Source organism: Callithrix jacchus, chromosome 1 (genome assembly GCF_049354715.1).
Source record: "Callithrix jacchus isolate 240 chromosome 1, calJac240_pri, whole genome shotgun sequence".
Lineage (NCBI taxonomy): Eukaryota > Metazoa > Chordata > Mammalia > Primates > Cebidae > Callithrix > Callithrix jacchus.
Window position 1 is genome coordinate 26,774,717 of NC_133502.1, and position 21,559 is coordinate 26,796,275.

At 43.5% G+C, this 21,559-nt stretch overlaps 1 protein-coding gene across 16 annotated transcripts in view; it reads left to right on the forward strand.

Annotated features, from left to right (window-relative positions):
• ARHGEF7 (Rho guanine nucleotide exchange factor 7) overlaps positions 1-21,559 on the forward strand; it is a 181,236-nt gene that overhangs the window by 100,542 nt on the left and 59,135 nt on the right. For 15 of the 16 annotated variants that reach the window (XM_035294224.3, XM_035294248.3, XM_035294229.3 and 12 more), the window contains one exon: positions 13,376-13,464. In XM_035294224.3, the coding sequence (XP_035150115.1) occupies positions 13,376-13,464 (89 nt within the window). Of the gene's footprint in view, positions 1-13,375; positions 13,465-21,128; positions 21,300-21,559 lie in introns of those variants that run through there. The other variant, XM_017970498.4, reaches the window with a different exon arrangement.

Consider the following 21,559-nt stretch of genomic DNA (forward strand, 5'->3'; position numbering starts at 1 on the left):
CTCACACGTCCCCATTCCAAACTGTAGGGTCCCGTTCTTCTCCTATCACCTGATGAGGCTGTGCATGCGCCTTTCATTGCAGGTCAGCCACTTGCGTAAGAGCTTGTGTCTGTTTGTCCACAGTTTCAGCTCTGTCTCTACAGGAGATAAGACTCACTCAGGGCAGTCTTAGCAGATTGGAGGCTCAGTATCTGCTTCTGCAGCCGGGAGACAGAGTCCCTGAGTCCATTATTTTCCTTCATCACTTTGTCCCTGAACTTAGGAGCAGCCAGCCAGCTTCTTCATGTTCCTCGGTTCTCCACCTGCGGTCAGAGGTGTTATGTATGCGGTCATTAAACTCCTTGCCTGTCATGAGTGATGAGCCAGGAGTGTCAGATGCATTTATTTCACATAATTCTTTAGTTTATGCCAAGGACTATCAGTGTTCTCCATACTATTAGAAGTAGAGTCCTTAGCATTTTTGGATCTCATCATACTAAGCAGCCACCTCCAGAAGCCCCCAAACCAACAAAAGAACTCCATCCTTAATATTGCTTCTCTAAAACCACTCCTGCTGCCACCAAAATCTGTATCGGGGTTCTCTAGAGGGGCAGAACTAATAGGATATATATATGTATACATGTGTGTGTGTGTTTGTGTATATACATATACATACGTACGTAATATATAGAGGGTCTTGCCTTGATATGATGGCTGTTTATATATATATATATATGGGTGTTTACTAAGTATAAACTTATATGATCACAGGGTCCCACAATAGGCCATCTGTAAGCTTGAGGACCAAAGAGAGCCAGTCTGAGTCTCAAAACCAAAGAAGTTGGAGTTTGAAGTTCAAGGGCAGGAAGCATCCAGCACAGGAGAAAGATGTAGGGTGGGAGGTTAGGCCAGTCTTGCCTTTTCACATTTTTCTGCCTGCGTTATATTTGCTGGAAGCTGACTAGATGGTGCCCACCAGATAAAGGGTGGATCTGCCTCCCCCTCCACCCCCGACTCAAATGTTAGTCTCCCTTGGCTACACTCTCACAGACACACCCAGTATTAGTACTCTGTATCCTTCAATCCAGTCAAGTTGACACTGAGTATTAACCGTCACAATAGGTTTTGTGCCAAACTGAGACCTAGGTAACTTTGGACAATTGCCCTTTTTTCCTGCTTATTTTTTAAAATTGAAGAAATACCATTTTTGAGCATGTTAGTGATTCATGCTAAACTTTATCTGATGGCGGAACCAAGGGAATAACCTTGTATCCCTGGTGTTCTCTAATTACCTGAACATACTGTATGGAAAGTCATGCTAGTATTATTTTATTTTGTTTTGTGAGATGGGGTTCCCCTCTCGTTGCCCAGGCTGGAGTGCAGTGGCATGATGTCCGCTTGCTGCCACCTTTGCCTCCCGGGTTCAAACGGTTCTCCTGCCTCACCCTTCCGAGTAGCTGGGATTAAAGGTACGCACCACCACACCCAGCTAATTTTTGTATTTTTAGTAGAGATGGGGTGTCACCATGTTGTCCTGGCTGGTCTCAAACTTGTGACCTCAAGTGATCCACCCACCTCGTACCTCCCAAAGCACTGGGATTATAGGCATGAGCCACCATGCCCAGCCTGGTCTGATTTTAAATGTGGGCATTTGAGGCAGGTATGAAACCACATTTTTTACCGTGTCACTATAGAGCAGTTGAGAATAAAACTCTAGGATCACAATTACATTTCAGTACAGCAGACCTCCTTCCCACCTCTGGCTTTGCTTAATGTGGTTACAGTTACCTGCAGTCAACCATGGTTCAAAATAGGTGAGAACAATAGTAAGATTTTTAGCGAGAGAGACCACGTTCACATAACTTTAGTTATAGTATAATTGTTCTGTTTCATTATTAGTTGTTGTTAATCTATTATGGTGCCTAATTTCTGGATTAAACTTGCATAGGGATGTCTGGGTAGGAAAACATAGTATATAGGATCTGCAGATATATACAGAGGTAGTGTATATAGGAACTGCGGATGTATACAGAGATGTAGCATATAGGAACTGCAGATATATACAGAGATATAGTATATAGGAACTGCAGATATATACAGAGATATAGTATATAGGAACTGCAGATATATACAGAAATGTAGTATATAGGAATTGCAGATATATACAGAGATGTAGTATATAGGATCTGCAGATACATACAGAGGTAGTGTACATAGGATCTGCAGATACATACAGAGATATAGTATATAGGATCTGTGGATATATGCAGAGATATAGTATATAGGATCTGCAGATATATACAGAGATTTATATAGGATCTGCGGATATATACAGAGATATAGTATATAGGATCTGCGGATACATACAGAGATATAGTATATAGGATCTGCGGATATATGCAGAGATATATAGGATCTGCAGATACATACAGAGGTAGTTTATATAGGAACTGCGGATATATACAGAGATTATAGTATATAGGATCTGCGGATATATACAGAGGTAGTATATATAGGATCTGCAGATATATACAGAGATATAGTATATAGGAACTGCGGATATATGCAGAGATATAGTATATAGGAACTGCGGATATATGCAGAGATATAGTATATAGGATCTGCAGATATTTACAGAGATGTATATAGGAACTGCAGATACATACAGAGATATAGCATATAGGATCTGCAGATATATACAGAGATATAGTATATAGGAACTGCGGATATATGTAGAGATATAGTATATAGGATCTGTAGATACATACAGAGGTAGTGTATATAGGAACTGCGGATATATACAGAGATATAGTATATAGGATCTGCGGATATATGTAGAGATATAGTATATAGGATCTGTAGATACATACAGAGGTAGTGTATATAGGAACTGCGGATATATACAGAGATATAGTATATAGGATCTACGGATATATGTAGAGATATAGTATATAGGATCTGTAGATACATACAGAGGTAGTGTATATAGGAACTGCGGATATATACAGAGATATAGTATATAGGAACTGCGGATATATGCAGAGATATAGTATATAGGATCTGCAGATACATACAGAGATACAGTATATAGGATCTGTGGATATATACAGAGATGTAGTATATAGGATCTGCAGATATATACAGAGATGTAGCATATAGGATCTGCAGATATATACAGAGATATAGTATATAGGATCTGCAGATATATACAGAGATATATAAGATCTGCAGATTAGTATACAGCGATACAGTATATAGGAACTGCAGATTTATACGGAGATATAGTATATAGGAATTTATAGGATATAGTATATCATATATAGTATACAGAGATATATCTGCAGTGTCTGACATCCAATGGGTAGTCCTGAAGGTACCCACATGGATAGGGAGGGAGCGGCTGTATTGCATTTTTTCCAATAGTTTACGTGGCTTTCTGATTTTTGAATAGGTTTCCTTTTTTGAAGAGTGTGTTTAATGTATTTTAATTTGTAGTTAATTAGTGTTTGATTTTTCTGAAAACAAAATTGTGTCAGCTTCCAAACCTAGAGACTTCTCTGACCATGTTAGGACCATTTTTTTATTCATGAAGATACTGACTTCCTTCAAATTGAGGGTTTCTCTTCTGCATTATATTTTAATTTGATGTATGAATATTTTTACTGAATAAATAAGAACTGAAGTTTTTCTCTAAATGACGTTTTTTAGGCTGTTTATCTCCAGATAAATTGACCAGGTGGTCCGGCTCGTCGCTGGGGAAGTGTACATAGCTGCTGGTTGTCTGCCCTCTTGTGGTTGGAGATGGAATTGTTTTTGTCAAGATTCACCGTTTCTTGTTTGAAGACAGATAGATTATTTTCCAGGATTCTGTAATAAGCCTCTTTCTAATGCTTGCATCAAAAGCATAGTACATTATTCCTGGATTGTACAGTCTTATGGAAGATACATAGTTGTTACTTGGCATTTATATTCTGTGCACCTTTTTTGGTTATGTAAGACCCATGGATTTCTACAGCAGTTTTTACACACTGATTGATAGGTATTTGTGTTTTACACACACCCACCCTCTTTCTTGCTTCAGAATTTCCTAAATTCAAGAGAGAAGATAAGGAGAGAAGCAGCAAGGTCCATTCTGGAAGTGAGTGGCGAGGGTGGTTGCTGTGATTAAATAGAAGTGGAGGCACTCAGGATCGCACATGGCCAGCATGGTGTGGCGCAGTGCACGTGGTTAGCAACTCTGAGAACACGGCTTGTGTTGTGTGTGCTTCCAATACTAGTTTTCTCTGTGTGCATGTGGACTCAGGCTTTTTTAGATGATGATTTCTAATGTGCTGACTTTAGTAGTTCTCCCATTTCTTTAGTAATTCTCCCAATTCTCTCATTATTTGTTGTACGTTAAAGACATTTCTTTTAAATGCCATTTTGTGGGCTGGTTAGCTTGAGATGATGACCAGCAGTCTGTGTTTAGGAGTGATGTGACAACTTAAACCGGACTGTCATTTGCTGATCACAGATTTTTAATGAGTGTTCACATCGTCACTTTTAAATACTTTTTATTTATTTTTTACATAAAGCAAAATAACATGCAGCTGAATTTGGATGTCGTTATTAATTTAACTGTGGAGGAACAGTGTTTGGTGTAAGTGTAATCTGTGCAGGGAAAAGGACAAAAGTAACAGAGAAGCTTGCTTTCCTTTGTGCCACTGGATGTGAGTTTGTCCTTCCCCCTCTCTGGTGAGGACTGGGTTTGGATGGGGTGCATAAGGCTGTATTGGAGGATGGGCCTCTCAGCACTATTGTTTCTATATCCATCCATCCATCCATCCATCCATCCATCCATCCATCCATCCATCCGTCTGTCTGTTTTTTATATATATGTTTTATTGTGTTTCAGGTTTTGGGGTACACGTGAAGAACATGCAGGATTGTTGCATAGGTACATACATGGCAATGTGGTTTGCTGCCTTCCTTCCCATTACCTATATCTGGCATTTCTCCCCATGTTATCCCTCCCCAACTCCCCACCCCTCGCTGTCCCTCCCCTAGTTCTCTCCCACAGACCCCAGTGTGTGATATTTTTTTAAACAAGAGGGAAGAACATAAATTGGAAGATAAGGGCCCCCTGAGGCAGGTGTAGGGAGCGTCTTATAGCATTATGTGCAAAGGGGTCTTGGACTAGATGGTTTGGAAGTTTTTCTGGCATGTGAAAGTGAATATTCTCCTAGATTGGTATACCATGCATGCCCTCACTCAAATGTGGCCGTCTCCCATTGTCAGTGGGAGATTGCACATCTTCCATTTCAGGGGCACATCCCATAGATCAACTGACTTAGAGTAATTTGGGGTCAGGTTGTTAGTCTTTCAGTATTAGAGAGTCTCTTTTTTTAAAAAAGTTGTATTTGCATTTATGCTTGAGTAACTGTATTACGTACGTGCCATGTGCTTGTAGCATGTGATAAGCCAGTAGACGGAAGAGCTTATGTGGGGAAGAGCAGAGGCCTCCCGCTCCCGCAGGCCTGATCCAGGAAGAGCCTTGACTCACCCATGTCCTCCTCTAAGTAGCCGCCCTGTACCTCTTCACAGCATGCAGAGACTTCTCGGCTTGATTTATGGGGCACACCTCTCTTTATGGCGCTTCGCTTGTTTTTTTTTCCTCTTAGAAATGGAAGGTTTTCGGCAACCCTGTGTTGGGCAACACTGTTGGCACCATTTTTCCAGCAGCTTGTGCCCACTTCCGGTCCCTGTGCTGCATGTGGGTAATTCTTGCACTATTTCTCACTTTTTCTTTATTGTATCCATTATGGCGATCTGTGGTTAGTGATCTTTGGTGTTACTGTTATACTTGTTTTGGGGTGCCATGAACCGTGCCCATGTAAGATGGCAGACTTAATCGATAAATGTTGTGTGTTCTGACTGCTCTGCTGACTGGGAATTCCCCATCTCTCTTTCTTTCCTCAGGCCACCCATTCCCTGAGGCAGAAAAGTACTGAAATTAGGCCAATTTGTAACCCTACTATGGCCTCTGAGTGTCCAAGTGAAAGGAAGAGTTGCATGTCTCTCACTTTAAAAGAAAAGCTAGAAATGATTACACTTAGGAAGGCGTGTGTAAAGGCGAGATAGGCTGAAATCTCGGCCCGTTGTGCCAGCCGGTCAAGTGGCGAATACAAAGAAAAAACTTTGGAAGGAAATTATAAGTGCTACTCCAGTGACCACACGAATGATAAGCAGTGAAACCACCTTATTGCTGATATGGATAAAGTTTGAGTGCTCTGGCTGGAAAATCAAACCAGCCACAATATTCCTTAAGGCAAAGCCTACTCTCTTGAATTCTGTGAATACTCAGAGGGGAGGAAGCTTCAGAAGAAGAGTTTGAAGCTAGTGGAGGTTGGTGCATGAGGCTGAAGGAAGGAGGCCGTCTCCAGCACATAAAAGTGCAAGGTGAAGCAGCATGTGCTGACGGAGAAGCCGCAGCGAGTCATGCAGAAGATCTAGCTAAGATCGTCAGAGAAGGTGGCCACACTGACAGGCTGCCTCTTGGGTCTGGGGCTAATGTAGCTAGTTACTGAGTTGAAGCCAGTTCTCATTTACATTCTCAAGATCCTAGTACCCTGAAGAATTATGTTCACCCAACTTTGCCTCTCTGCTCTATAAGTTGGAACATGAAGCCTGGGTGATGGCGCATCTGCTTGTATTATGGTTTGCTGAATATTTTAAGCCCACTGTAGAGACCTCCCACTCAGGAAGAAAAAAGATTCCTGTGAGCATGTTACTGCTCACTGACAGTGCACCCACTCACCCATGAACTCTGAGGGAGCTGTACAAAGAAATCAGTGTGATTTTCGTGCTGCCAGCCCAGCGTCCATTCTGCAGCTCATGGGTCAAGGATTAATTTAGATTTTCGGGTCTTAGCATTTAAGAAATATATTTCGTAAGACCATGAATAGTGATTCCTTTACTGGATCTACTCAAAGTAATTTGAAAATCTTCTGGAAAGGATTTACTGCTTTGGATGCTGTTAAGAACATTTGTGATTAATGGGAGGAGGGTAAAATCTCAGCATTAACAGGCTGGGAGATGTTGACCCTAACCCTGATGGATGACCTGAGGACTTCAGGACTGCAGGGGAGGAAGGCGCCACCTGTGTGGTGGGAATATCAAGAGAACTAGAATTTGAAGTGGAGCCTGGAGATGTGGCAGCACTGCTGCAGTCTCGGGAGAAAATTTGACTGGATGAGGAGTTGCTCCTTATGGCTGAGCAGAGAAAGTGGGTTCTTGAAATAGAGTCTACCCTTGCCGAAGTGCCGTGGACATTGTTGAAATTAGAAAAGATTTAGACTGTTGCGTAAAGTTAGTTGATAAAGCATTAGCAGGGTTTCTGACTGTTGACTCTAACTTTGTAAGAAATTGTATGTGTGTAAAATGCTGTCAAACAGCATCTCGCGCTCCAGAGAAATCTCTCATGAAAGCAAGAGTCAGTTGACGTGGCACACTTCATTGTTGTCTTGTTTCAAGAGGTATCCGTGGCCACCCAACCTTCCGCAGCCACTGATCAGTCAGCAGCTGTCCAATTTGAGGCAAGACCCTCTACAGGCAAAGGGTTACAGCTTGCTGAAGGCTCAGATGATTGTCAGCGTTTTTAAGAAACATTTTTTAACTAAGGAAGGTACTTTTTTAGACAGTATAATTGCACACCGAATATTCTACAGTACAGTGTAAATATAGCTTCTGTATGCTAGGAAACAAATTTGTGTGACTCACCGTATTGCCATGCTCTGAAATCAAGCCCTCGGCGTCTTCAGGGTCTGCCTGTGTACCCCGTAGATATGACCTGTTGACTTCTTGTCTTCCTCCTCCTCCTTCCTTTCTTCTGGGTTTGTTCTTCGTTATTCATTTGTTCTTCTGTTGGTTTCCTTTATTGGTACACTAAATGAGAGGCTTTGTACCATGAAGGTTCACCTGGACCCTTTTCTCTGTCCTCTTACGTTTTGCCTTTTCTCAGCTATAGCTTTATATTCACAATTACACCAGTTACATTTGGTTCTAAAACCACAGACAGCATCCATTCCACAAATACTTTGGTGACCACTATTCTGGAAAGTGAGAAGCAGAGCAGTGGGAAACCCAAGAGTTTCTTCCCAGAAGTTTCAGTGCACGGTCCATGACGTAAGGGTAAAGGTGCTGTGCTCTCTGCTCTCTACTGGCATCCAAAAGAGAGGAGGCGTGCCTTTATGGAATGAGAGACTTAGAGGCACAACGGCCGGATGTGCTCTGCAGACTTTATTTGGTTCCTGATTCAAATAAGCTGACTTCAGAAACCTTTGTTGTGACATACAGGGAGATCCGAATAGAGACAAGGCATTAGGATTATTTAAAAATCATTAATGTTGTCAGGTGTGTGATCATGGTCTGATGTTAGGGTTTTGAGTTTGAAGAAGAAAGGCTTCTTTCCTAACACTGAAGTTTGGTGGGTGGAGACGATGACGTCATTTCTGAGACTTGCCGGTCGTGCTTCTAGCAGAGAACAAGGCGGGAGTGGATGAGATGAGGCTGGCTCAGTGCTGAGGACAGCTACCGCTGTTAAGAGCGTACATGCTCATTCTCTGTGTGTTTATGTATAGTTATACGTTTCTATCTTAAAGTTTGGGAAAAAACAGTAATGGCACGATTAGAATATTTTCAGACAAAGATTGAGAGTATTAGTAAATCATCCCTTGAACACTAGGAGGGCGCATGTGGTTCAGGAAGTGGCACACCGGCATTGAGTGTGTGTGAGGGACACCCAGCAAACCACACTCCACGCTCTGGTGCGGGAGGTCAGAGGAGGAAGTGGGACTTCCCGCTTGCTTTCAGGGCCACATCTGCTCTGGTGGTTGAAGCCAGTGCTGATGATTAACTCTGGACTTTGTTGGGTCAGTGGTATGTCGCCAATGAAAGCATAACCACTAAAACAGAGAGAGAAGTGGCTGGGCAACTTGCAGTCAAGTAGAAGAGGCCAATAAGGACTCACGGAAGTGTATTCTTCTCATGAGAGGTGGAAATACCCAGCCTGTGATGGTGGAGCTGCCGCTGGGTCGGGGAGGGCATTGCACCTGGCTTTCCAGACCTGGCCCTCGCCGGGCTGTGCAGCATTCCCGTGTCTCGGTGGACTCTGGTTTGCTCGGGGCTGGCTGTACGTTCTCAGCCCAAGGAGCCCAGAGCTCTTCAGCTCCGGAAGGTACCTTCTCAAGGACTGTTTCCTGCTCATTCCCTGTGTTTTCTCCTGCATATCTTACTAAATGTCTTATTTTCTCCTGTGTTGCTTTTAGTGTGCTTTGTGTATTTGGTTCACTGCTACATTAATTGTAGTCCGTTTCTCTGCCTGTCGGTTCATCAGTTCCCTCCTCACCGTGATCATAACCTGTTTGCGGAGATTTCCCTTTAGTAACCATATTATTATTTCTAGAAGTTTTGCTGCTGCTTCAGATGTTTTTAATCTCATGATGCCTTTTCTGTTCATTGTGGCTGGTCCTAATTGTGTATTTTTCCTGTCATCTAATTTTTTAAAATTTTTATATATTTTTTTGAAATAGAGTCTCACTCTGTTGCCAGGCTGGAGGGCAGTGATGGGATATTGGCTCACTGCAACCTCCGCCTTCTGGGTTTAAGTGATTCTCCTGCCTCAGACTCCCAAGTAGCTGGGACTGCAGGTGCGCACCACGATGCCCAGCTAATACTTGTATTTTTAGTAGAGATGGGGTTTCACCATGTTGGCCACGGTGGTCTAAATCTCCTGACCTTGTGATCTGCTCTCCTCGGCCTCCCAAAGTGCTGGGATTACAGGTGTGAGCCATCGCACCTGGCCTTTCATGTCATTTTAAACAATACATTACATTAGGTCTTGACTTTCCTCTTATTTCTACTTGGCCCTTATATGCCACATCTGCTCACTCTCCTGGCAGCTCAGTCCCTTCTGTGGCTGATATTGTTTAATGGTGGGTTCATTCCTGATGGTGGGTTCCTGTGTGCCCTGGGTTATAGAAATATTTCTGCAGAGAGCAATAACATTGCTTTTTCAGGGACTCCCAGAGAATTTTTTGTCCCAGGCAGGTCCTGGTAGCCCTGCAAGAGGAGAGCGTAGGTCGAAGTGGTGCTGCCAGGCAGGTGCGGCCTCTGGGTTTCAGTTTCTTTTAGGTTGTGTCCCCATCTGTGTCTGTGAGCAGCCCGCACACTTCCTTGCTGTTTCTCTAGACCAGTGCACAGAAGCTTCCAGCCGACTTTACATCAGCTGTTCAGGTTACTAAGGGATCCAGTTTTATTTGCTTAGGTTGGAGCAGGTCTCTTTTCTCCTGCGTTAGGTGTGGCCCCAGCCGCTGGGGCCTGGAAGCAGGCCTGCCTCCCCTCCCCCAGTGAGAGGGTTTCTTCTTTGCTTTTTGGCACTTCGTTTTTTACTTTTCTTTTGCTCGTCTATGTTTAAATTCTCTTGTTTTCAGCATTTTTCTAGTTTATGGTAAGAAAGGGAAGACTTGCTGCCCCGGCCAGCCCCTGGAAAGGTAGCACAGAACTGAGCTAAAAATACCAGTGAATTTTATTTTTAGCTACCAGACAAGCCAAAAAATGCTGCTTTTCTTGGGATAGTAGGACGATTGAGTATTTTCTAATCAATTTACCTGCTATGTGCTCTTCTGTCTGTTATGAATGGCCATAATTTTGCCTCTCAGGTTGATTTCAATGCTTTTTTTTGATAGATGCTACTATAAGGCTTCCTAGACTGCGTGGGAGTTACCTGTGCCCCTGCTGCCCCTTGCCCCTCCTGTTGATGGTGCGTTTCCTCTGGCGTGACTGCCCAGGAGCCTGGACAGTGGTGGGCGAGCAGGGAGCCTCGAGTCGGAAGCCAGGAGTGGGCTGGCTAGGGTCTGGCAGCCAGGGGCTTCCCGTCCCCCCCCCCGCAGGGTCTCCTGACAGCAGGCTCGCCTTGGGTGTTTGTGGAAGTTATGCTTCCTAATTGGAAGCAAGTGTATGTTGTGGGTGGCACACCTCAGCGGCGCCCTCTTGTTGGAAACTAACCATAGGGTATTTTGGGGAACTTGATCTTGAGACCCCCCCATTTGGCACCCGCAGAATTGGGAGCTCTTTTTTTCTAAGGGAGAAAAGGCAGCCTGCCTGGACTTAACCTGATTTGTCTGGGTTTCTTCTGCCTGTTTCTTATTTTTATATAATGTTAGTAACTTGAAACTTTTTCTTTTGTTTGAAAACTCTTTTTTTTTTGTTTCCTGATAGTTCTCATAGTAAATTAGTGGAATTTTGTTAACTGTGGTGTTGAGCTGTGGGGTATGTCTTAAGTTTAAAATAACATAGCTGGCAAAGTAATTACTTTTAAAATAATTCAAAGTGGATTCAGCTCACATTAGGAAGCTCAGTTCTCTGGTGCGCATGCCGACGTGTGGTTGTGACTTAGGTGTGGGCAGTCTGCACTGTGCTATTAGTTTCTATCCTGCCTCCAAAGTGCAGATATTAAAGATGAGAAAGTGTTATTTTTCCTCAAGTGAAAACATGTCATGGTTTTTCTTCTATAGTTAAATTTTTAGCTGCAGATAAGAGATGGAGTAGGAAAGTGTGCTAGCAAGAATAGATTGGTTTTCCTCCTGTAGCTCTTACAGTGTAGAGGTGATTTGTTTCCCATGGAGTTGTGTTTTCCCTCCTGTAGGCAGAGAGAATTTTGGCAGTGGCACCTTGTTTTCAACCACCATGAAAAACTTGACAGTGAGGCATTGAAGGAAGATGTAGGTGAACAGCTCCACAGAAGGAGGATGCAGGGTTCAAGAGCATGGGGTTGGTTTTGGGCATTCTGGGTTTCTGTTGCTAGAAGATGTTGCAGGTCCTGAGGAGGCAGTTGGCGTTAGGGACCTGAACCTGGGAGTGTTTGGGGATATATGACCTCAAACCGCAGGACACTGAGATTGCGGATGGGGGATGTGTGGGAGGAGAGGAGAGCAGAAGGGATGGACTATGGACAGGTGCTGCTCGCACACCAGAGAGAAGGGGTGTGTTTTCGCCCAGTGAGGGGTTTCACACGGCAGGATTCTTGCAGTGGAGGCGAGCTTCAGGGAGAACTGGGAGGAATTAAGTTCCCTAGAAAATGCTCATCAGAGTTTCTTAGGGAAGAATGTGGGAAAAAAAACCTCTCCCTTTCATTTGTCCCCACTAGCTGCAATTTGATACACTGCCCCTGTAGCCCTGGAAAGCCAGTGGTAGACAGAATCCATAGAACCAGTGTTAGATGTGCAGAACCCATAGAATCAATGTTAGACCTATCTGCTCACCTCATAGGATTACTGAGAGATATGCCCCCTGGAACTGTGATAGACACACACACACCCAGCCATTGAAAGACCCACCCCATAGAATTGTGATAGACACACACTCTGTCCATCCAGCTATTAGTAGAGATATACACACCAGTAAAACCATTGAGTGACAGGGACCCCCCCCCCCCCCATGGAACCAGTGATATAGACACAATGCACTGTCTGTAGAACTAATGGTAAAGACACAGACACTGTCCTTAGAACTGAGAATAGACACACACACACACACACACACACACACACACACACACACACAACCAACCATTGAAAGACAGACTCACCCCGCAGAACAGGTAATAGGCACGCCCACACCGTTTGTAGGACCAGTGACCCCTCCCGTAGAGCCGACAACAGGCATGCGCAACGTCCTGTTTCTGTTCAGCAGATGTTTCGTCAGCATCTGTTACGCTGAATAAATATGTGTTGAATGGATGTGGAGCAAGAGTGGTGCTGTCTTAAAATATCGAATCCTTGCTGGGATCAGGACTGCTCTAGCAGTTTTGGCTGGTGTGGAAGCAAAGACCATGTGGGTTTTTCTTGGTTTTGCCCTGTTTGAGGTGACTTTTCTTTCTCCTCCTTGTCCCCTGTGAGTGATGGTTATTTCAAGCCCTGAGCAAATCCTACCTGTTTAAAGAGACTTTTCCATTCTGAGAGATCTGAATCCCTAACATTTAGCCCTGATGTTTTAATATTGTTACATTTCTGCCAAAATGGCTCTCATTTGGGTGCTGCTTTGTATTTACCACACTGTTAAACTGCCCTTGTAGCTGAACTGCTTCGGTTTTGGCTGACGCTCGTGGAGCACAGTCTCAGAGACGTCTTCAGCTTGAAACTGGGAGAGTAGAGTGGGATGCGGTGTGGAGATTGGCCTTGGTGAGCCGAGCCTGAGGGACTGGGTTTCTGAGGGTCACCGTAGAGGCCTTTTCCTCGGCTTTCCTTTTGGCTTGTTAATTCAGTGAGGCTGCTGGATGAGTATCCTTGGGCAGCGTGAGGGGCTGGAACTTTTGTCATCTTTAGTATTGATCAGTAAAACTATGTTACTTTTATTTCAGAGAAGCCTGTGTCTCCCAAATCAGGAACATTGAAGAGCCCTCCCAAAGGATTTGATACAGCTGCCATAAACAAAAGCTATTACAATGTGGTGAGTAACTGCAAAACATTTTTGTAACTAGCAAACTCAGTGACGTAGAATGTAGGTAAAGTGCCTGGAATAGGAAGAAGGAAATACACTTGGTTCATCTGCTGGTTTCCTTCTAATTTCAGCGTTTTTATAACTGTGTTTTTTTTTTGATACCGTGTATATGGAAACATCCCTTGCTCTTGTCCCATAACATGGTACTGTCACTGTTTCCCCATGTTATTGCCAGACTTCCAAAATGATATTTTAAAAGGCATATGATGACATTTGAGAATTGTATATGCATTGAGTGCCATTCTGTTTGTGCTCAGAGTAGGGGGTAAGTCCTTTAGACATAGGGTTTCTAATTTACTTTGCCTCTCAGTATAGTCTTTCCCAGGACCGATGTGTACCCATGACATGGCGGGGAGTTAGTGGAGCACATCTGAATGCTACACCCATTAGAGACAGTGTTCTGGGCCCTAAAATTTGCTGCCTAATAGGTTCAGTAGGTGGTATTAAATCTGCAGAGCCTAATGCTATTAAATCCGTGTGGAGTCTCATGGCGTTGAGTCTGTATTGTCTAAACCTTCTTTGTACCTAAGCTTATGTGGCAATTGTACGCGCTACAGAAGTGGAAAATAATTTTTTAAAGAATTTATTAAAATTTTAAATTCCTGGTATATGTCTACTCAACATAATAACAGCAAAGCAAACCCTCTAAACGTATGTATGTTTTGAATTCTGGGGAAAACATGCATTTATTTTGTTATTTCTTTCCTTACTCCCAATCTTTCTTATCTTGGCGAGGAGATGTATGAACCTCCGAGACCTTTGAGTTGTGGGTGTCTCTGCACAGCAGCCGTTTTACTGTGAGTGTTTCATTTTCTGCACAGGTGTTGAGAAACGGTGAAAAGTTGTGGTGAAATGGAGTCTGCACAGCTCCAGCACGTGGACCTATGCCACCGTTTTGTGCTGTGGGGCCTGTGCTCTCAGCGTCCTCCTGAATGCCCACCTTCCATCTGCTCTGGCATCTTTCTGCAGGACAGACTGACCTGAGGACCCACTCGTTAATAACTGTTTATCTGGTGCCTGCTCTGTGCAGCTGTTAAAGGCACTGGGTACACGGTGAACAGAGTGGCGGGTGCCTCTCCCCTTGCTGAGCTCGCACTTGGGTACGGGAACACAATGGTCTTCTCTTGCCTCCACTTTTACTGCTAATTTTTCATAGTTTGACATTTCTGCATCTTCTTGGGAACAGGTCTCTCTTCATGCCGTTTCTCTTCAGTGGCAGGCTTTGACTTCCTTTTCTTGTATTTGGTCGACTCCAGATCCTTTTCTGCCCTGGGAACCCTTTCCTGCTTCCCCTCTTTCTTCCCTTTTTTTCACCCCTCTTCATTTGGCTGCTTGGGCTCTGCCTTCCATCCCAGCTTGGCCGACTTTCATAGGTCAGACTCCTTTTAGCCCGTCGTGAGGCCCACGTTCACTGGGATACCTGCTTTATGTTGTCTCCTGGGGCTGGCTCTGCATCACTTCACCTCTTGGCCTGCTGGGCATTTGCTCCCAGAATGTGGCTCTACTAACTTATTTGCTTGTTAGTATGTAATGTAGTTTATATGTAGTTTTGTGTACATAGCTACAAAATCAGTAGATAGGCTTTATGGGTTGTAGGAGAACTTCAGTTTTAATGCCTGGTGCTGCGATTTCCTCTTGCATTCTTGTAGAAGACATTGCTTTCCTTGCGACTGCTTCATGTTGTGACTAACACAGCCGCAATCCACAGTGAGGTTCCAAATAGGGTGTTACCCTGTTATTGTTCAGGTCCAAATCATTGTGTTAGAAAAAATGGTGAGCAGCGTCTCAGTTAGTGCCAAGGGCATTCTTCAGTTTCTCCATGACTCTTACTTCCATTAGGCACTTTATGAAACCAGGCAGCCATGCTTTTTTAGAAATCCTGGTGGGTTTTTCTTTGCATTGTACATTCTGTAATACTGTTCAGATTGAAATAGTCAATACCTTTTTCATTTTCCTTCTCAAACTGTCCTTTTATAGAGAGAATAGCCTGGTTATTATGAGTGCTCTTTTCTTCAGATCAGCCAACTTTTTCCTACAGAAAGATGGAAAACACCTTGATCTCAAAATCACATCTAAATTGTTGTCTATATAAAGCTGCTTTCATAAAGAGTGCATGGTTACGGAAACAAACTCATGGAATTCATAGAGAATCCTCTTTGATGTAGTACTCTCATTTTACAGTAAAGAAAACAGAAGTTAAATGCCTTGTCCAAGGTTATACACTGGTTACTGACTAAGCCGGGAATCAATTTCAGCTTTCCTAATTTTATATTTATAAATTGTGCATAAAAGTAGAGAACAGAATACAACACAGAACAAAATACAATAGATAATGTGTTAGGCATTTCCACAGCCCCTTTAGTAGAAAACTATAAGGTCTAGGTGTTTTTAACCCCATGAGAGTTGAAAACTTGCTAAAGGGGAAAACCAGTGTGGACGAGTGGTGTTAAAGTTACATGAATGACTTGTCTTAACTTGCGCTCCATTTAATGGAGTGAGAGAAGAGTATTCCACATGAAAGTGCCAACATTTTTGAAATTAAGAGATAATGAGACAGGTATGAATGGGATGGATGTGTCTTCTGCTGTTGTGTAATGGTTAAGATGAACACCAAAAAGAGACTGGGAAGTAAAAAAAATAACTCTTAGTAATTTGTGACTGTTATTATGGTCCATTCAGTAACTGTTTCTTTCTCTTCTCCCTCTGGGACTCCTGTTGTGCAGTTAGTCAAATATAGACAGTATTTGAACCATTGTCTTCATATTGTCCTTTAATTTTTAAGCATAGTTTACTTTAGTTCGTTGCACATGTTTATATTAGGTGCTTTGAAACCTTTACCTCCTAAGTCCAATATATGTGCCCCTCAGAGACAGTTTCCACTGACTGATTCTTTTTATTGTGCACACGTGTGTGTCCACGTGCACGGTCACACTTTCTTGCCTGTCTTACAATTTTTAAATTTGAAAACTGGACACCTTAGACCTATTTTAGCAGCTCTGGATGCTTGAAATCCACCTCCCCTGAGATGTGCTGTTGCTGTGTCTTGCTCGTGACTCAGAGCAGTTCTGTAGTTTGTCTCCCCACAGTCACTGATGTCTGTTTTTAGTTTTGTTTTTATTTTTAAGTCTGTCTTTCTAGGATTCACAGTTGGGTAGCATAATTTAGTATTCAGCCACAGACTGACCAAAGATTGTGCTTACACACCTTTAACAGTCCAGGTACTATGGCTCACACCTGTAACCCCAAACTTTGGGAGGCCTAGTTTGTGAGGATTGCTTGAGGCTAGGAGTTTGACACCAGCCTGTGCAGCATAAGAAGACCTTGTCTCTCCAAAGACCAAAGTTAGCTGGTGGCAAGTACCTGTAGTGCCAGCTACTCAGCAGGCTGAGGCGGGAGGATTGCTTGAGCCCTGGAGTTGGAAGGTGCAGTGAGCTATGATTGTGCCACTGCACTCCTAGCCTGAGCTACAGAACAAGACTGTCTCTCTAAAAAATACAAAAAATATCTCTAATGGTTAGGTTTCACTCTTTGCCAGTGATCTGTATGGGGTTGGGAATGCATTCAAAGATGGGCCTGGGGAGCAGCCTGACTTTTTAAAAGTTAAAGGCCGTGGATGAAATGACAAAGGAAAAGCTAAATCTTTTAGGCTACATAATGAGAGTTTAATAAATGATTTGCCTCAAACAGTACAAGCCAGATTACAAGTTAATTGGAATCTTATTTGCATCAGGTATAATGCAAGGTCATCCTTAAGGTCTGAAGAGCTTATTAAGACAAATACATTAAGGTTAATAGATAAATAGGAAAGGACGTGAGCAGTTTACAAAATGATAAAAACTAGACTTTGAAAAAAAATAGTTAAACTTACCATAAAAATTTAATAGTCACACTTGCTGTATTCAGTGAGCAGAGATTTAAAGAGAAATTTTTAGTTCTAATGGTGGACGTGAAAATCCGTATAGACTTTCTCCAAAGTAATATGGCAGTTATATATAGAATTCTGAGAGTGATCATGGTCTTTAATTTAGGGCTTTCTTTTAAATTTATGCTTCTTAAAATCCACTCCAGAGAATTAACCCGAAATATATTCGAAGATGCTTATATAAAGGCATTTTCAGAAGATTATTTGCTATAGTAATAAATTGCAAGCAATCCAAAATAAACAGCATGAGATAAACCGTACCAGAATCATGAAGTGATCAGTGGTTTGTCCATTTGTAATTATTAAAATGTACATGAGCCTTTAAAAATACCAAAAACATACATTTTCATGGTAAGCGCATTAACAGTATGAAATTATGTAGGTGACAGGATCTAATAGTATTCAAAGTTGGCATAGAAATAGAGAAGGGTTTCTTTTGAGTGGAGGAATTTTAGCTTCCCACCAATATAAGGGATAGTCATTATGGGGGAGTGTTTGACACCACAGTCCCGAATGTGTTGGAGATAGAAACAGGCCTCTGAGGCTGGGGAGGAGGCCAGTGTGGAACATGGCAGGCACAGGGCCTTGGACTTGGAGAATGACAGGGAAGGAAGAGGACATCAAGATCTTTCATATGCAGCTCTTTTCATTTCAGCTAGTTTTTGTGGCTAAGCCAGCCACTACTCTTGCCTTTATTTTCTCACATATGTCTGGTTTGAACTCAGTCTGCTAGCCATGTCTTCTTAGGGTGCCCGTGTTGTAGGTTGCTGAGCTAAGATCAGGGTGGCTTGAAGCAGTGGAAGGTGTGCAGCCTTTGTGTTGAATTGTCCATGCTGCTCAGCCAGGGTGGCCAGGAGGTTTGCCCCTGGCTTCCTGAGCCCAGAGGCCTCGTTTGTAGCATGAGGTTGGTAATGCTGGCCATGACCTGGTAGTATGTTAAGTGGACTGGCAGTTGGCCTTAGGGGCTTCAGCAAAGTGCTGGACCTTAGAGGTTTTTGTGTTTATTAAGAAGAGTATTTAAGAGCATTGGGAAGGGAAGGCATCACTGAGGCCACCATACCATTCTGTTTGTAAACTGGAATCCCAGTAGCTTTTGAGGGTGACGTGTGAAAGCTGTAGCCAAGGTGGCCTGATGATATAATTAAAGGGGACAGGTTTGTGACCTGACGTGCCTGAGCTTGGTGGATTTGACAGTGAAAGCACGCTCATTGGTGACCGACGTCTTTCCCGATAGGGATCAAAGGAAGTGGTTGGCTTCCTAGGCCAGAGAGAATGATAGTCTGGAGTCTCCTCTTGCAGGGACGAGGAGCACCCCTCCATCATTAGAGAATGGGGTTCCTTAAGTTGCTGACTGGGAAGACATGGTCCTCATGGCCTTCTCTGCTCAGTGATACGCACTACGATTTTATTTTGTAGGCTTTTTGTATTAGTCTGTTCTCGCAGTGCTATGAAGAAATACCTGAGACTGGGTAATTTATGAAGAAAAGAGGTTTAATTGACTCACAGTTCCACATGGCTACGGAGGGTTCAGGAATCTTATAATCGTGATGGAAGGCACGTCTTCACAGAGCAGTGGGAGAGAGAAGAGTACCAACAGGGGAAATGCTAGTTGTTTATAAAACCACCAGGTCTTGTGAGAATTCACCATCATGCCATCATGAGAACAGCATAGGGGAATGCCCCATCCCCTGTCCCCCGCCGTGATTCAGTTACCTCCACCCAGTCCTGCCCTTGACACATGGGGATTATGACAGTTCAAGGTGAGATTTGGGTGGGGATACAGAACCAAACCATGTCACTTTTCCTGTTATTTAGTGTATGATGGTAATACTGTGACTATAATGTAATAGGTGGCAGTCACTCATTTTAATCCGTAAGTGTACAAAAATGGTTTTGTATCCTTAGATGTCATGGCACACTTCCACGGGCCTTTCCTGTGCTCCAGAGAAGCCCCATGGCTGTCTTTTTCTTCCTGCTCCTTCAGTTTCTCGGGGCCTCCAGATGCCAGTCCAAGGAGGAAACCCTGGTGTCCTCTGTCTCCGTCTGTCGGCACTGACCCTGAACCCTGGAGTTGCTTCATCTCTTCATCTTCTACTTTTCCCTTGGCTTTTTCCACCTTAAACCAAGATTTCTTCTAAATCTTGGGACCCCTGAAGTCTCTGCCTGGGACTTGTAGGTGGAGATGGTTAATTATGAGGGGCCCTGAGGCATCAGGGAGGGTGTGCAGCTTGTGGGGTTTCCTCCTTTGCTGGGTGGTGAGGTGCCTGCTGGCCTCTTTCACACTTGGCTCCCATTATTTTTCATGGATTTCTTTGCTGTATCTGGATGAAGATGATATAGATGAAAGTTGTCAGGTAGGCAGTAGTGGAAGGCTGACACAGAGAAGAGCTGAGTGTTTGGGAGAATTGAGTTGGTTAATTGGAAGAAAGCCTGACTTGTAAAGTCATTGCCCTCGGACTGAAGGAGTCATTCAAGAAGCAGCTCCAAGTAAGACTCCAGACTGGGCTGGAAGTTTGAAAGGTGGCTGACTAGATGCCTTCCTGCCGTAAGCCAAGGGCTGGCACTCTTGAGTAACCATCATAACCCAGTAAAACCCCTTTTTGTGAAAAAGAGAAACAGACTGATAGACTTGTCCAGCTGCAGGCAGTCGGTGGCGGAGTGCAGCTGTGAGCACAGGTCTACCTGGCTGCAGACGCCAGCTGTTTACCTGTCGTCATGCTGCTGTGCAGGTGCCGTTGCGGGCATCCGCATCCCCCTGTGGGCTGGGAGGCTTTGCAGGAGCTGTAGCCTGTAAACCTTTAACATTTGCGAGAAACATACCCCAAGACCTGTGAATCTCCACGTTTAAAAATAATATAATAACATATTTTCTTTCAAAAGATACAGTGTCATAAAAGAAAAGCATGATGTGGTCCCTCCAAACTTTTTTTGAGAGGTAATGTTCCTAGGCATTAGTAAGGACCAGCAGCCCTAGCGTGCTGATTAAATTAGTAACTGTGTGTGGTGGGGGAGCCACTGACTGCCCGATGCCATTGCCACCTGTGGATGAGCCAGCAGGGGCTTCAGGGGTTGCTTGTCTGCACTCCTCCCTCCTCCTTTCCCTGTAGTCACATGTTTATTAGAGGCTACACTGTGTGGTGAACCACTGTCTTTAATTTACTTTTTGAAAATTAAATGCTTGAAGTGTAAATAAACTGGAAGGGAGAAACTTAAATGATGGCCGTGTTTCTCTGTAGCAGTGGGCAGGGAGGAGCTGCTTAGGCAGGTGGATGTAGATGTTTGAATAGTTGTGCCATCTTTTAGGTTTTCTTCTTTGACTTCAGACTTGGGCTATGGAAATTTGGTTGTATGATGATAAAAATCTTTTATCCAAATGAAATTTAAAAAATTGATGTTATTGGTTCTCTTATGTAAATCAGTTATTTATTTTTAAAAGGCTATTGATGACATATAAACATAAAACACATACCAATATTGGCAGTGAAAGTTGTAACCCAATTGTAAAATCAGAAATACTAAGTATTCCTTTAAGGAAGTAATGAATAAATAAGCGTTGGCGTGTGTGTCTGCGAGGCGCAGAAGCGAGTCATCTTTGTTGTGCGGGTGGCGCAGGGATTGTGTGGCACCAGTGTTTGACTGTGCTCCACGCCTCATGACCCTGGAAATTGGTGCTGGCTGAGCTTAGCTCTCTGGCCCTTTCTTCAGCACTGTGAATTGTAAAAGCTGCTTTTTCTCCGAAAACTGCGTGTGTCCTCTGGGTTTCCAGCGTTGGTGGGATGGAGCTGTGGTGGCCAGGCTGTGAGGTCTTATGGGGTCCTGCAGCAGCCAGATCGTGCAGAAGACAAGGAGGGGAAGAAAGGTGGTGAGTGGCACCCATGGCTGCACTCAAGGTCAGGAAGGCCAGCAGCCTCCTGGCAGAGGGAGTGGGCACCCCAGCTGGAGCCAGGGAGCCAGGCCTGGCTGTGTGTTAGAGGAAAAGTTAAGTGTAACTTGCAGTGTTTGGTTGGGAGTAATAAGAGGAATTGTGTTTAGCACCCTATTTGAAAATAGTATTTAAGACTATTAGTCGAATTAACCAACTTAACTATTTTCATGAATGTAGCTTTTTGTCAGAGGGTTTTT